This window comes from Oryctolagus cuniculus, chromosome 1, assembly GCF_051225735.1.
Source record: "Oryctolagus cuniculus isolate XC-2025 breed Fujian yellow rabbit chromosome 1, ASM5122573v1, whole genome shotgun sequence".
Lineage (NCBI taxonomy): Eukaryota > Metazoa > Chordata > Mammalia > Lagomorpha > Leporidae > Oryctolagus > Oryctolagus cuniculus.
This window is the reverse complement of record NC_142867.1, coordinates 122,200,829-122,216,583: the sequence shown is the minus strand read 5'-3', so window position 1 is coordinate 122,216,583 and position 15,755 is coordinate 122,200,829. Positions and strand designations below refer to the sequence as shown.

General features: G+C 49.6%; 1 protein-coding gene across 4 annotated transcripts in view; it reads left to right on the top strand.

Moving 5' to 3' along the window:
- The window catches only part of ETS1 (ETS proto-oncogene 1, transcription factor), a 135,239-nt gene that overhangs the window by 65,257 nt on the left and 54,227 nt on the right, over positions 1–15,755 (top strand). The window contains exon 1 of one of the 4 annotated variants that reach the window (XM_070071146.2): positions 5,774–6,275. The exons of 2 other annotated variants lie outside the window; for them this stretch is intronic. In XM_070071146.2, the coding sequence (XP_069927247.1) occupies positions 6,194–6,275 (82 nt within the window). In that variant the 5' untranslated portion in view covers positions 5,774–6,193. 4 annotated transcript variants of the gene reach the window in all.

Genomic DNA, 15,755 nt, shown 5'->3' with positions numbered 1-15,755 from the left:
CTCTGCTCCTTGATCGCTAGGGTGGCAAATGGTAGCCCTCTGGGGCCACAGACTTGGCATTTTAAAATGAAAGTGGGTGGTAGAGAGGGGAAGGTTCCACAATGAAATGATCTTCATGTGAGATTCAAACCACAACGGCAAAGAACATCTGTTTTGAAGTTTAGTGTTGTCTTTGTAACTCAAGAGAAAAGCAGCCGAAGATCAGAGGGAGGCCTTAGCCTTCCGTGGGGATGAACCACCTGCAGCCTGGGGTGGGGGTGGCAGGCGTGGGAATCCTACTCTCCTGGGGGCACGCAGCCCCTAGCCGGGAGCCTGGTTCTCTGGTTCTGCCATGTTATTAAAGGACTCGGGTTCTCGCTGCCAGCTGTGTTGAGGCCACCCTCCCTCTACCTCCCGAAGAGGCCAATTTAGGACAACTTAAATAGGAATCCAAATTACATGATCCCCAGAGGCTGGCCGGGTAGCCTGCATTCCACATTATCCAGGCCCAGAAGGGAGCAACAATCCCGGGAAATACGCTCGGCCTTCTTCCGGGGGAAGCAAAGCGACCCTGGGCGTGGAGGAAGCCTCAGAACTCTGTCTCTCCCCGTCTGAGCGGAGTCTGATTTGCTCCAGAGGAATACGTGATGTCTAAGCTGGTGGCTTTTACAGTGTCGCTTGGTCTGTGGATTAGGCCAGTCCGTCCCGCATTGTTGGGGCTGCAGATGTAGTTGAATGGCTCGTAATTATAGTCTAAAGAAACTGCCGACAGCAACAGCGCCAGGCCAGACGCTTCTCCTCCTTCCCACCCATGCCAAGCTGTCTCCCACAGGGAGGGATGGTGTGGTTACCCAGCAGGCTACTTGTCCAAAGACAACACATCCAGTGCACACAATATTGCTGGATTTCTAGAAATCCAGTCTGACCAGCACTGTGTTCCTAGCTACACTGTATCCTGCTGTAGGGCTCACGGGTGTCTGGTAGGGGCCATGAGGACTGGCAGTGACTTCCTGCCAGAACAGTTCCTGTGGGTTCCTAGATGCTGTGGGGAGCTGGGCACCTGGCACTTCCGGGTCCAGTCCTTGACGCTGCTTTCTTGAGGCTGTGTGGTCCTGGGCCGAGACTCACGCTTCTCCTCTGGTGAACAGAAGGTCTGTACTTAGAGCTCTTGCGTCGCCTCCCATCTAGCTCAACCCTGTGACAATTCCAAGACCCAAGCATTTGTCCCCAGAGAGGCACCACAAATGTGATCTTTTGGGATTGGAACCTTAGTTTTTCTGTGACCCTTCAAACACATGGCAATCTACGTTTTCCTTCTCCAGATGGGTAGGGCTGGAAATTTTCCCATGAGGTGGAAGTGGGGCAGCTTCCCAATTGAAGAACTGAAAAGGGGGCTTAAAGTGATTTTTTAGTTAAATGTGATGGTTGTCTCCATCTCTCTCCCTGGTGACAGTTTAGGTAAATTGAGGGGCCAAGCTATTCTGCCAAGGAATGGCAAAAGGGAGAGAGAGAGAGAGAGAGAGAGAGAGAGCAAGCGAGCAAGTGAGCGAGCTTTCAAGTGATTTCTCGGATATTCTACTTTACACTGCAACCTAGTAACAGTAGTAAGGGGTTAGCATTCATTGAGCAACCTTTCTTGACCTAGGCTCTGTGCTAAAGGCTTTGCAGACATTATCTCATTTAATCCTCCAGTCTTGAAAGGTGAGTACCGGTATCTACTGTGCTTCGTGGGCAGCAGTCTGTAAGTAGCACCAGAATTTGAACCTGAATTTTGTTCCCGAGTCCACACTAACTTCTCGCATCTTTGTTTTGCTGTCCAGAGCTTTCCAGGGCAGATAGGTCTCCATGCTCCCCTCTCTGTGCGCTGCCCCCCTCCCCCCTCCCCTCCTAACTGCAGGGCCTCTTATCGTCCATTGTTTATTGTACCTTCCAGACAATAGCTAATGAGCCTGTATGAAATGGTAGCAAGAGCCAGGGGTGATTTTATTCCCCGAAACAGAGGGGGTTGTGACACACAAAGGTTAAGTGGCTTTGGTGAGGTCAAAGAGCCAGCCTGCAGTGAGCAACAGCACTTTCTGAGTCCCCACTGGGGTTCCTGAACTCACCCTAAGGCCTTCTGGCATCCGAGTTTAATTAAGGGAGTTATTTTAATTTTCCTTCCTATCTCCGATTTTCCATTTTATTGCTGCTTGATAATGGTAGATATTGAAGCCTGGGGCATTTTTCTTCCCTGGTGTGCTTTTTAATGACTAAACTTATCACGGAGAAACCACTTGCTCTGGAGTTAAGCTTCAGAAGCCTGTTTCTGTGTAGGACAAGGACTGTTGCCTTTCTCAGAGAACAGAGACCACAAATGCAGCTCAGACAGGTTGTTAATTGAGGGCTTTTTTTTTTTTTTTAAATCTTACATTTATACCAGTAAATCAACATCTGTGAGTCATAAACTCCTTCTGGATCAGCCGTTACTGGTCTGAATGTTTTTGTACCTACCTCCAATAAAGCATGTTTTAGCGCGGAGCTCAGAGATTCTTTGTTTTGTTGAAGTTCATGATTCAGGAGTGGACAAATAACATTTTAGAATGCTTCTGGAGAAGGAAAGCTGTCTCTTCTACGATCCGTTGAAATTAGGTGTATTTTTCTGCTTCTTTTTTTTATTGAGGGTGGGGTGGAGTTGAGGAGGACGCATAAGAGAAGCTCATGGTTTTCAGAGACTCTGTGTATTTGGGGGAACTTCTGCACAAAGTGACTGTTCCATTCAGGTTCAGCTGCACCCCCTGTCCCCCAGCTCCTGCCCTGAGCCTTGTTGATTTTCTATTCCTCCTCTCAGGTGTCTCAGCCCTCAGATGTATGGGATTATAGTCCAAAGCATGCTTTAAAATGCCACTCTGTTTTCTCTCAATCTCAGGAGGAACAGGCGGCCCCCTCACAAGCAAAAGCAAAGGGGTACTTTGCTAGTTGATTTCTTTATTCTGAGTGCCTTACAAGGCATCAGACACAGTCAAGTGGATGGAAGGCAGGGTTAAGCTGTCTTGTTCTGCTGGTGGGGAAACTGAGGCACACAAGAATCTGAGTGGACGTGCATGCTGGACACAGAGGTTCTGCTCTACTGTGGGGGCAGAGGGAAGACCTTTGGGCTGCCAAATTCAACCTTCGAATGACGGAGAACCCACAGCCAAGTAGAAAGCCCATAGTGATGAGACAGCTGATAGTTCATCATTCAACACAGATTTATTGAACATCTGTAATGTCTTGGGCACTGGGTTAGGCATGGCTCTTAAAGGATAGGATAAGATAGAAATGTCTCCTGAAGTTCAGAACATTTAGAAAAATCTGCTTGCCCCCTAAAGAGATCAAGAATTTCATCTATCAAAACCAATTAATAAGTCATGACACTCACAGACCTGATTGGATTACTGATGTCCTGAATATGTAAAAATATTTTAACCTGACCTTGTTAGCGCTCCTCATCCTAAGGGAAGTTTGGACCAGACCCAAGGTGAGATGCCTAACTTCTGATCACATAAATATTCATAATTAGCATCACGTGGATGTAACTTTCCTGGAAATCTTTTCCTGGCTGCCTGTGCAATCCTCCCACTGAACCTAACCCCATTCCTTAACTTGCATTCTGAGCCTCTGTGTTTCAGGCCTGGAGGAGAAGGAGGGTGATTGACTGGCTGAGTTGTCATTATTGAAGACGTGAAGGAATGAATTCCCTCACTGAAGGGCCGAAAGTGTTTATGGTTTCTTCACGGTGGGCTCGCTCAGCGTCTCACTTCGGAGGGTACCCGCAGCAGTGTTTAGGCTAGCTCCCGGGACAGCTCTGAGAAGCTGACTGGGGAAGAGAGAGAGAGAGAGAGAGAGAGAGAGAGAGAGAGAGAAAGGAAGCTGCATCTAAAACCAGAGACAGGCGCACGCGTGGATTAAACCGAACCAGCGTTTGCTTAAAACAACACGCACAGAACACAGTTCCCCAAAGCAGCGCATGGTGCGCTCAGTTCTCTTCCTGATGTTCTCACAGTGAGACAGCCAGGCCCCGCTCCAGATCCCTTCCTCTGCTGCTCCCCTGGATGTGTAACCGTACAATTCATTCATCAGCTGTTTCCCGGAGCTTTTCCCAGGAGCAGAAGTGTCTGTTCTTGTCATCTGGAGGCCAGCGTTGTTTGCTCATACCTTTTAGAAACACAGCTGGGCTGCAACAGGCTGTCCTTTCAAAAATTAGAATTATCACAAGCAAATATTTTCTTTTGGTCACTGAAGGAGGGCAGTGATCTGGAGCTTGGACCAGGAGCCAGAGATTTATTTTCTATTCCTGGATCCTTTCCTGCTTTGCTGTGGGAAATCTGCAAGGAGATAAAACTGTGGGTTTGGAGCAAGGCGAGCAGGTGTGTTTCAACTCACAAGGAGGCAGAGGTTATAACAGTTACAGTCCAGTGGTGGGAATTCAAGATACTAGGAAACAGCATTACAAATAGCTTTCTCTGAGGAAGGGTTAAGTTTAATCTCTTCGTTAATCAAAGATGGAGCTCAGAGGTAGGCATCTGTCATAGCAGTTAAGGATGCCTGCATCCATTAAGGGATGGAGTGCCTGGGCTTAAGACCCCGCCCCTGCTCCTGACCCCAGCTTCCTACAGTGCACCCCCTGCCGAAGCAGCAGGTTATGGCTCAAGTCCTTGGGTTCCTGCCACTCCTGCGGGAAACCCACATTGAGTGCCCGGCTCGGGCTTTTGTCCTGGCCCAGCTCTGGCTGCTGTGAGCATTTGGGGGGCAGTGAATCAGCGGATGGGAGCTCTCTTTTCTCTGCCTTTCAAATAAATCAGGAAAACAAAGCATAGAGGGACCTATGGCTCTTGGTGGACTTGTTAAGTTGGACAAACCATCTCCATCTGTGATAGCCAGTGTTATCACTGGCAACTCGCATAATCCGAAGGCACTGTGCTTTGTGATTGCCATGGCTATCAGCGATGCCCCACAAACCCAAAACCAGACCCTCCGCAGCACTTTTCGGGGGTGTTGGTGCCTGGGACCGCTGTCAGTTTTACTTAAGGGAGGAGGGTCTGTGAAAGAAAAGACAAGGCTTAAGCCAACTGGTGCTACAATTGGAGGGACAGGATAAATAGAAAATATAGCCTCCCTTCCACTCCACCAGCGTGGGAGGCACCTTGGAAATTTTTGGAAGACTCTGGACCGCCCGCTCACACGCGAGCTTTGGGGACGTGGGTTTCGCGGTCCCCAGAAGGTTGCCCAGGCTTAGCGCTGGATCCAGCGCCATGGAGCAGGGTTTGCACCCCAAGGCGCGGCCCCTGTCATTTCTCCACCTTCACGAGGGCGAGCTCCGGAAAACCCAAGGCTCCTTCAGAGCCGGGTCCAAACCGGAGTCTCTCGGTCGCCCGGCCCCGCAGCGTGCCCCGCGCCGGCCCCGCACGCCGGCCTGGGTGCCGGGCTTTGTGAATGAATGATGTATACGCACTCGGAAAACTATGCCGCGCCCGGGAGGCGGGCAGCAGCGGGTGACCAAGTCCTCAAGAATGCGTGGAGAATCGGTCGGCCCTTCCCGAGGCGGCCTGCGCGCCCAGCCCGCGCCCCCGCCCTGGGCGCGTCCCTCCCGGCCCGCCGCGGGCTCCGCAGCCCGGGCTGCGCGCCCCGCCGCTCGGCCGCCGCGCCGCGCCGCGCAGTGCGCTCCGCCCGCCCGCCCGCCTTCTCTCGCTTCGGGCCGCCAGCGCCGATTGGCCGGGGGACGCTCGGCCCGGCCCCCGGCCGCCCCCGCCCCCTGCTCCCCTCCCACCCCGCCCCGCAGCCCAGAGCGGCGGCCCAGGGCCAGCGGACCCAGCGGCCGAGACTCCGCGCGGCAGCGAGAAACGCCCTAAAGAGGAGGGGAGAGCGCGGGAGGGAACCGAGGGACTGGCAGAGCGCGGCCGGGAGCCGAGAGCGAGCTGCGGCGGCGCCGGCGGGAGCGGGACGCGGGGAGCGGGCGAGGGCGCGGCTGGGGCGAGCGCTCTCACTTCTCCGCCAAGTGCCAACTTCGCCGCCGGGAGCGCCGGGCGCGCACCGTCCGGGCGCGGGACGCGGCTGCGGGAATCTGAGATTTGTAGGCAGGGGAAGTCGGGTTTCCTCGGTCCCCTTGCCCCTGTCGCGAGTCCCCGTTAAAACGCAAACAAGGACAGTGACCGCAAACTTGCTCCAAGCCCGTGCGTCCCCGACTGCTGCTGGCACCATGAAGGCGGCCGTGGATCTCAAGCCGACTCTCACCATCATCAAGACAGAAAAGGTCGACCTGGAGCTTTTCCCCTCCCCCGGTGAGTGGCCAGAGGCCAGGGGTCCCCCTCCAGTGCTCGGCGCCCTTCGCCGGTCCCTCTTGGGCTGCGAGTCCCTGCAGGCGTCGGGGATGCTGTTGGCAGCTGGAGAGAGGTTAGCGACCAGGAGGAGGAGGACTGGTAGTGGCCGCAGACTCTTGGTTTGGGGGTGGTATTTATTTTCACAGCTGTGTTTCTTGTGAGCAGAAGGCAAAAGCTTACACTTAACAGCGTCCCCATTTCTGCTTTTTTTCTTTTTAATTTTTTCTCCCAAACAGCGAAAACTGGCGCAATTCCTTAACGTTCAGGGAAGGGGAAGGGGGGGGGCGTGGACTTTGCCGTCATCCCCTGACCCTGTGGCCCCCGGGGCTTGCAGCGGGATGGAGAGCCCTAGACCGTGAGAGGAGAAGTGGTGCCTAACCAAGTGGGCTTCAAACACGCTTTCAAACTCCCCGAGAGCTCCCCTGTCACATGTCGCTTTGCCATCCGGCTGCTCTCTTCTGGGTGGAGGGCGAGCTGAAATCATGCTCTTCACTTTGGGAAACTTCTGATCCTGTTCATGCAGGTGACTTGCTTTGCCCCAAACTTGTCCCCTGGTGCCAAGGATCCATTAGGAGAAGGAAGGCATCCCCCAAAAAGCAAAATGTGTCCGTGGTCTGTGGTGGTGTTCAGTTCTTTGGTTGGCAAGGACTTGAAGAAGAGAGGGATGGGAAAGAAATTTCAACTTAGACACAGATTTTGGTGCTGAGCAGCTTAATAAAGTCCAGCCGGACAGGATTCCTGGAACAAATGCGGTTTGAGGAGGCAAAAGATGCTTTCTTTTAGGATAGGAACCTGTCGGCTCCCCCTGGAGATGAGCAATTGTGGAGGTGAAGGTGTGCAGAAAAACATAGGGAGATGGGATGCATTTTGGAAAATAATTCATTGCAGTAAGTGTTCCTCGGCTGCATGTGATTATCAGTAAGTTTAGTTTTGGCTCCTTGTGGTTAGCACTTCTTTGCCTCTGCTTATTTTAACCCTTTCCTGATCTGCTTAAACCTGCAACACAAGCCCAGCTCGTGTGTTTGTCCTTTGAGCTTCAGAAATGTTAATAAAGACTCCCATGTCCTGTGGGCACCCAACATTCAACCCCAGGATGGCGTAAAGAAGGTTGCAGCCTTGCTGGGATCCAGTGGGCAATGCCGGAGGCATTTCACAAATGATGTCCCCGTGATAGCTGTCTTTGGGGATTTTGGGGAGCCCAGATAAGTTCTTGGTGTCCCACTTGATTCAAGCCATATATAGAAGAAGGGAAAGGATTGCTTACAGCAAAGAGACAGACTCAGCCGATAGGTCCTTGCCTTAAGAATGGCTTGTTTATGTGTGTTGTTATGTGTGTTTATGGGGAACAGACAGGTTTGGTCATCTGGGAAATGTCACACAGATATGTCAGTTCACAGACCTGCGCGGGGTCCTTCCTGCTGGGAATGTGAACCGAGCCCCCGGCAGCACATGTTTCACATTGCAGAGAGCAGCTGCAGCATTGTTTTTGGTCATTTCATATTAAAAAGATTTAATGTATTGTGTGCTGCTGGGCCAGTAACTCCTTAGCTTTCCCTTCTGTGAAATGGGGATAGTTGGGCCTAACGCTCCAGTCCATGTCCATTCTAATAAGCTCCCTGACAGGGGTCTCCCTTCTTTGGAAAAAAAAAAAGTTTCCAAGCCCCCACTTGGGTTTTGTTAGCCACCTGCAGTACAGAAGAATTTCAGCTGGTGATAAGAAGTTGATTGGTTTTCTGCCATGCATTCAATAAGGTTTGATTTCTTACACTCTTGGGGGAAACAAAGAAAAATTTGAAAGTAACTACAGAATATCATGACTGAGGTTTAGCTAATTTCTCCTGGATGTTTGCTTGCTTAAGTGTCCCTGTGATAACCATACCTCAGGTGGAAATAGGTTCAGAGAAGGTAAGTCATATACATAAAAATACCCAGAGAGCCAGGGACTGGAGTAAAACTGTTTCTAACTTCTCAGTGTGTGGTCCCTTGAGTAATATTGCAAGTGACTTGAAAAGCCAGGCTGAGACTTGAACTTGCAGGTGCGAAGGTGGGAGAAACAGTGGCCAGGGCTGCAGGGCTTTGCTGCTGGAGGGACAAGACGTTGGCTAAGTGGGAATTTGCTTTGCCCATCAGACCATACAGGACATGTGTTTAAAGTTTAACTTCTCACAGCGTGGCTTTGTATCCACGGCCGTGATCTAAATATTTGTCAGAATGATTTCTTGGGCGGGGTGGGGGGTAGGAGGTTGCCTAGTTCCTTACGTATGGAGACACCTAATGTGGGAATCTTATCTGCTTCAATGACTAAACCGGAATTTCCTCCGGTCCCCTCTCTCAGTCCCCTCTCTTATATTGATGAGAGTCCGAGAGAAGCAGTGGGGAGGTCCAGATAGGAATCAAAAGACCTGGAGTGTTTGCCTGTCGTGGTGTCTAAGACCTGACCAAGCACATGCCTTTCCTTCTACCCTATACTGAGACCTCGAGGGATTTAACCTTGCTAAGTACCAAGTTGACATATACTTTGAAATAATCCTGGGACTGAGTTTTCCTTGTGAGTGTAAAGTGGGGTGTACTGGTTCAGCGGAGGCTTCTCCATCCCAGCTAGCTGAGGCTGGTGCTGCAGCCAACTCGTGCCCAACCCTCTTGCTTTTCCCTCTTCTTTCTGCCTCTGTTCCACCTTCTTGGAGAAGTGGGGTCTCATGGCCAGATCAAGCCAGGGGTTCTCACTTTGGATGCTGGCGTGTGGGTTGACCGTCGTGTTGCCAGGTGGGAGTCCTGGGTCCCACAAAGGAAGGAGCGTTTGGATTCAGTGCCCAGCTCTGGCTCCCCTCTCCAGCTTCCTGCCAGTGCCCATTCTGGCAGGCAAAAGTGATGGCTCATGTAGTTGGGTTCCTGGCGCCCACGTGTAAATCTGGGTTGAGTTCCTGGTTCCCAGTTCTGGCCTGGGCCAGTCTCAGGCATTGACAGTCATTTAGGGAGTGAACCAGCAAACAGGACCTGTCTCTGAAATAAAAATGAGAATGACCCAGAACCAAGCAAGATTCTTTTTTAAAAAATGAGCCCCTTGTCCACGCAGCAGAAGGCGACCATCCACAGGAACCTTAGGGATCGTTGGAAACTTCGTCCTCTCGCAGCTTGCTCTGTCTTTGCCTCTTCATCAGTGAGGATGAGGAGGAAGGGTAGAGCTGCCAGGGCTGTTCAGGTCACTTGCTCAGTGTGTACACCCAGATCTGTTTTGATTGCACCCAGTAATGACAGAACAGCCTCAGGGTCCACAGCAGGGACTCTGAAGCTCTCCTGTCCGGGTGCAAGTCCAACCTCGGCCACTTAGCACCTGTGTGACTTTGGATAGATGACTTCCTCTCTCTGGGTCCTGCTCTTTGCATCTGTGAAACGAGTGTAAGAACCTCTCTACTTTGCAGAGTTGATAAGAGAATTAAAGCTGTGATTGTGTGCACAATCTTTAAACAGTCCCTGACCCATAATAGTCTCTGAGAGCACTGCAAAAGGTTCAGGGAAAAATGGAATTCAAAGTTAAGTTTCTTTTAGTGCAAATCATTTGAAATCCATAATACGCATTTTCTGTGAACTTTTTGGCCCTTCTTTGTATATATGCATGTCAAATTATTTTGTTCCTCAGTTTATCTTTCAGTTCAGTTTTCCATGAACTTTTGGAAGCTTCCTCATACCTATTGTTTTGCTAGACAACTGGTCAACACAGAATGACCCTGAAGAGCCTGAGTTTTCAGAGGCCTTTGACGTGTTTGGTAGGGGATAAGGTAACTGCATTGTGCACCTCGTGGAAGCCATTGTTTGAGAAGGAAAAGAGTAAACAGAATTTTTTCACCTACATGGCTGTGAACTCATGCCAACGGAGCCTTGTTCTGTGTCCCAGAGAGCAGACAGGGTGTGCAGGTAACTTCCAGAGCAGCCCGAGGGCCCCCTGGCACGGGGCCGGTCAGGTCCTTTGGGTGCTGGAGTTGTCCAGGTTAACCTCCGAGGCAGAAGGCCACCAAGTTGAAGGGCGAGGGGGACATTTGCAGAGTTCATGGAAAAGTAGAGTTTTCAGTTGTGCAGAGTTGAGAAATGCCTCATGTCCAGTTATTATAAAGTATCTTGCATTTTATTTATTTATTTGGTTGGCAGAGCTTGCATTCCTGGCATTTTTGGTTGGTTTGTGTTGCTGTTTTTTTGTCTGTGTAACTTTTTTTTCTCTCTTAAAGAGGCCAGACCACCCTGTAGGAGTGTCACCTCCCTCTAGGGGACAAACCAGTCCATGGCCGGCCTCCCAGAACCCAGCTCGCTCTGTGTGCCTCAGAACTGTCTGCAGAGCTGAGCGCTGGGTAGTGTAGATCAGAATTTTTCAGTAAAGGGGGACTCTGTTTCAAAGGGTCCAGGCATAACTTCCCCTAGACAGCACTTGCAGAACAAGTGACCTGTGGTCATTGTGCCGTCCAGAGGCTTGCACCAAAGGCCAAAGCTGGCCATTCACGAGTTATAGGATCGTTTCAGAAATACGCATTGTGGGCCATGCACGTTCACGTGAAAGAACACTTTTACGCTTCATACGTAACTCTGGGGTGGAGGAGGGAGTGTTATTTTCTGTTTTTCAGATGAGGAAAATTGATGTTCAGAAAGGTGCTTGCTTTGTCCAACATCACATTTTGGAAACTTACCAACTGATGAGATGTCACAAGCTTGTCCCTGAAATCAAAGTACCGTGTTACTCTCAGCAACCCTGGAAGTTAAAAGACAGGTGTAACAGAAGGCAGTGCTGGTGGGAGCTCTGGGGGTTCAGGAAGTGCAGGGGCTCCCTGCCATCACTGCAAAGCTGCCCTGAGCTGAATTAGATGCCTGTTGTTACCCAGGGCCCTGGGTGGCTTGCAGAGGGGCCTGTCCTGTGGGCCGTCTGCTGGCCTGGATGGCCAGATGTGTTGTTTTAGGAAGATGCTTAAAGTTGGAGCAACACTTCGCCAAGCTCATGAGGCCGAGAACCAGGGTTCTTGTGTTTCCAGTGCCTTCCAGATGGCCTTGGCCCTCTCACAGGTGGGAAGGTGGTTATGTGTATGTCCAAGGTCAGGCCTTTCCCCGGCCTCCAGATTCTGCCCTCTTTGCCTCTCTCATCTCTCACGCTGCTGTGCACAGAGTCTCATATGGATTGGGAGGAACATAGACCAACAAACTGGTTTAGTTGGAGCTTTCATTTTCCTGCTTCCAGAGTGGTGATGGTGTAGTTACGATTACCCTCTATGCTGCAAGGAGATTTTATTCCACCCCCAACCCCCCATGTAGTTGTGTCAAGTCCATGTCATGCGTCAAGGCACATTGTGTGGAGCTATCGTGGCCTAATGGAGGAAGGACAGGTAGCTCCAGGATCCTGCCGCCCACAGTGAGTGGAGACGCGGACTCCCTCACTCTTGCCTGTGCCTACAGTAGCAGGGTGGGGAGCGTTCCCCCAAGAGCTGTGGTGGGTCCACACAGTCATTGCAGTGAGGAATTTGTGTAGGGCGATGTAATCTCAGTGTTTCCATGAGCGGCTCCAGCGAGTGGCTGCCTGGGTTCCCTGCCCGGCTGGCATCTCTGATAGGGTTTGCCTCTCTCTGGGTTTGCAGTGTTCCGTGTCTTCCCTTCTGCCCACAACTGTGAAGCAGGGCCCGACTCAGGGTTAGGAATGTCAGGGCTGTTCTTGGATCTGTCATTTTCACCCGTTCATGGCTCTGTAGCTACTCTTTGCTGAAGATAGCTTTTTCAAAAACTGCAATTTTTCTCAATTGCCTCTGCAGGCTGGTTGTACTTGGCCTCCTGAAGCCTTGTGCCTGCCTGGGTTACCTGTTACTTGTACAGCTTATCATCTCCATGCTGATAGAGGAAGACACTAGTCTGCCGTGTAGGTCATGGCAGGTCTGGTTTTACAAACCGAGAGCCATGCTTACAGATAGACTTAGGATACTGCTGCTCAAGCCATAAATATTTATTGATTATTTGACCATCTCGGTCGTATCTCCCAGGTACTTTCCCATCTTGGCTGCCACGCTCCACTTTCAGCTTTTCCTCACTTGTCCTCTTCTGTGGCATTTAATTCTGTCTCTGAGAGGTGCAAAATACTGACAGACAGCACTTTTAGAGCCCAAGTAGCATTGGAAAATGTTAGACTATTGGGTTTTGGATCCTGATGGTGTTTGATAGAGAGTTACACTTTGCCATGTAAACCAAGACACTTTGTGCGAGTGGAAAGGGACACTATTAATAATCACTCCCGAATGACAGGTGTAAGCTGGGACTCTCCCGGAAGATGAAGGCCACTCCACCTAGCACTAACTTTGGTGACAATACTCTGCAGAGCAACTTCTCTCCATTGCTAATTTTACAGTGTAGACCATCCAAAGTTAGCGAACAGGACCAGATTAAGAGTTTGAAACAGTTCAAGTTCAGTGTGGTTTCCCCCAAGCCTGAGTTATATTTTTAAATTTGTTTTTGACACATAATACATTATTTCTCAGTGCCTGAGAAACAACTCAGAATCAACCTCAAACAAGCTCACTTCAGCCCTTTGAAACCTCCTGGTAGCTTTTGCTGTGAAAAGCTGTTAGGTTCTGCTCTGCCAAGGTCTGGAGGACCTGTAGACTTTCTGCATATTCTGTGTGTGTGTGTGTGTGTGTGTGTGTGTTAGAGAGAAAGAGACAATGAGCTTTTGAGTTGGAAATATTACAAAAGTGAAGACAGATTTTTCATTTTAATGTTTCTTCAAGATGAGAAAGTTTACTGTTGAGATAAAACGAGGCGAAGAAAAAAATGTCTTTTTTTTTTGAGGGGGTGTCCTTTTAAAGTAGGCAAAAACAAAAACAAAAGTAAACAGCAAGCCCTGGGATCTTCAGGAGGGGAGGAAGGGATTGGGGGGGTCAGTTGCAACATCCTTTTTGGCTAATAAAAGAGCAAAAGAAGCATGAGTACAGGAAAAGAGTAAGAAAGTGCAAGAAAACTAGTGAAAGGACAAAAGGAAATAATAAAAAAAAAACCAGGAATGCACAAATTTAAGAGAGATTTCATAGGCTTTTGGAAAAGTCCCCATCTGGACCAAGCTTTGCACTTGGCTAGGAGTTCCTGGCTCGGTGGCCTGGTGGGCATTCTTGGATCTGTGTGGATATTTCTGAACTTGACCCTCTGGTGGGCCAAGAGATGGCTGGTCAGAATCACTCAGGGGATGTCGCTCTCCTCCAGGAACTCCATGTTTGAGTGTGTGAAGATCCCTGCGCATCACTCACTAGTCATATTTTCTCTACTTGTTGGGCCCTGTCTTCCCGTGGTTCTAGGCTGTGCTATTCTCTCGGGTCAGCTTCTTAGAGGAGCTGGGGGTTTAATAGCAAAGAAAGGATTATTTTGCATTGAGAGAATAGCTTGGGAAAATCATTGCAAGTTTAGAATGAAAGGACTACATAAACACAAAGAATAAACCCTTGGTTTGTAGGAAGGGATGTGGGAAGGAGGTGTGGGGACAGGACCTAAGGGGGAGCATTTGGAGTCTCAGGGTGAACTTGACTTTGAAGGTAGGATGATTTAAGAACAGAGTGATGAATAGGCTCATGAGAGAGGTGCCTTTTAAAAAACTTTGTTAGTTTCCCTCCCACTCTTACTGTTAACTGTTAAAAATTCCATCACTTTATCAGAATAAGTATCAACTCTCAGAGAAGATGACAAAATCAGGTGCCTATTTCCAAGTGCAAATGGATAATAAAGAGCTTGGATCAGGTAAGGGAATCTCCTAAACCTGTGAAGTTTTTGTAGATACCCACTTTTTTTTTCTTAAAGCAAAAAAAATATATTTTATTTATTTGAAAGTCAGAGTGACAATAAGAGGGAGAGATAGAGAACATCTTCCATCCAGTGGTTGATTTACCAAATGGCCACGGCCCAAGCCAGGAGCTCAGAACTCCATCTGGGTGTCCCATCCAGGTGGCAGGGACCCAAGACCTTGGACCATCTTTCGCTGCCTTCCTAGAGAGCTGGATCTGAAGTGGAGCTGCTGGAACTTCACTTGGCGCTCATATGGGATGCCGGCTTCGCAGGCGGCGGCTTGACTTGTTGTACTGCAATGCTGACTGTTGTTTTTGTTTTAAACCTTTGGGAACTCCCACTATGTCCCAGGTCCTATACGTGTTCTTAGTGACATTTTTGTGCAATTACGGTTTTGTGCTAGTGTAATTCACTGTTATCATTCAAATTTAAAATAAGAATGTGTCATTCAGTCTGATTTAAAATAACTTTCAGAAAATTCATTACAGGTAATGTCCATGTGGCCGGTTTTTATACTTACAGTATTTATGCTATTTTCCTACTTAGTGTTCCTTGCCTGAAACTTAAGTTACTTCTACACATTAAGCATAGGTTGTCTTACATCAGGGAGGTACTAATGAAATATATGGAATGCAATGAGGAAGCATAAGTGAAAAGGGAGATCGATCAGCATAGTAGCAATCAGGGTTGCATAAAAATACCTAGAATGCCGGTTCTAGGGGACCACCACCAGCTGAGGACTCATGAGGCTTTAGTTCCAGCCATGACCTTGCAGCTGTTTGGCATGCTGTTGCATTATTCTGATCTCATTTTATTCATGCGTGAATTTAACTGGCAAAGGTGACTTGTGTGAGTTCTCTTCATACTGATATCTTGTGGCTTTAGGTAACAGGTAAGATAATCAGGATGAGCATTTGGCACAGAAGTTAAGATGATGCCCGGGATGCCTGCCTCCCATATCTGAGCGTCTCAGCTGAAGCCCCAGCTTCTATGTGGATTATAGCTCCGTGCTGTACCCCCTGGGGGGCAGTGGTAATGCCTCAAGTCCTTGGATCCCTGCTACCCACCTGGGAGACCTGGATTGAATTCCTGGCTCCTGGCTCCTGGCTTTGGCTTGGCCCTGCCCAGGCTGTTGTGAGCAATTAGGGAGTCAACTAACAGAGGGAAGATCTCTGTTAGCCCGTTTCTTTTTGCCTTGGGTGTGTGTGTCGGGGGACAACACTCAGAGAGATTGTAGACTGCCATTCAAAAGGTAGGCAAAATGATGTTTTCATTCCAATTCCCAAATTCTGTTAAGCACAATTTAATCACTGGGGACTTTGGGGTAAAGAGCAGCTTCTAGAGTGGGAGATGTTAGAGTTGATACCAGACTTGCTCACCTCTGGGGCGAGTGACTGCGTTAGGTATGGCCATGGGGCAATAGTCACACCTTCCTCACAGTCTCTCAGCGTGCGGTGGCTTGCCTTTCCCATAAGCCTTTGCCACAGTAGCAGCGGAAGGCAGCTCCAGAGTGGAGTCTGAGCTGGAGGTAGAGATGTAAGTAGGGGCCCAGGAGGCGGAGCAGCCCACCCCCGCTGCGTGCTCAGAGCCCAGCGTGTGGTCTGAGTAATGAGCCTGGTTCATCCACACAGCTCCCCCTTGGTGCGCTGCTCT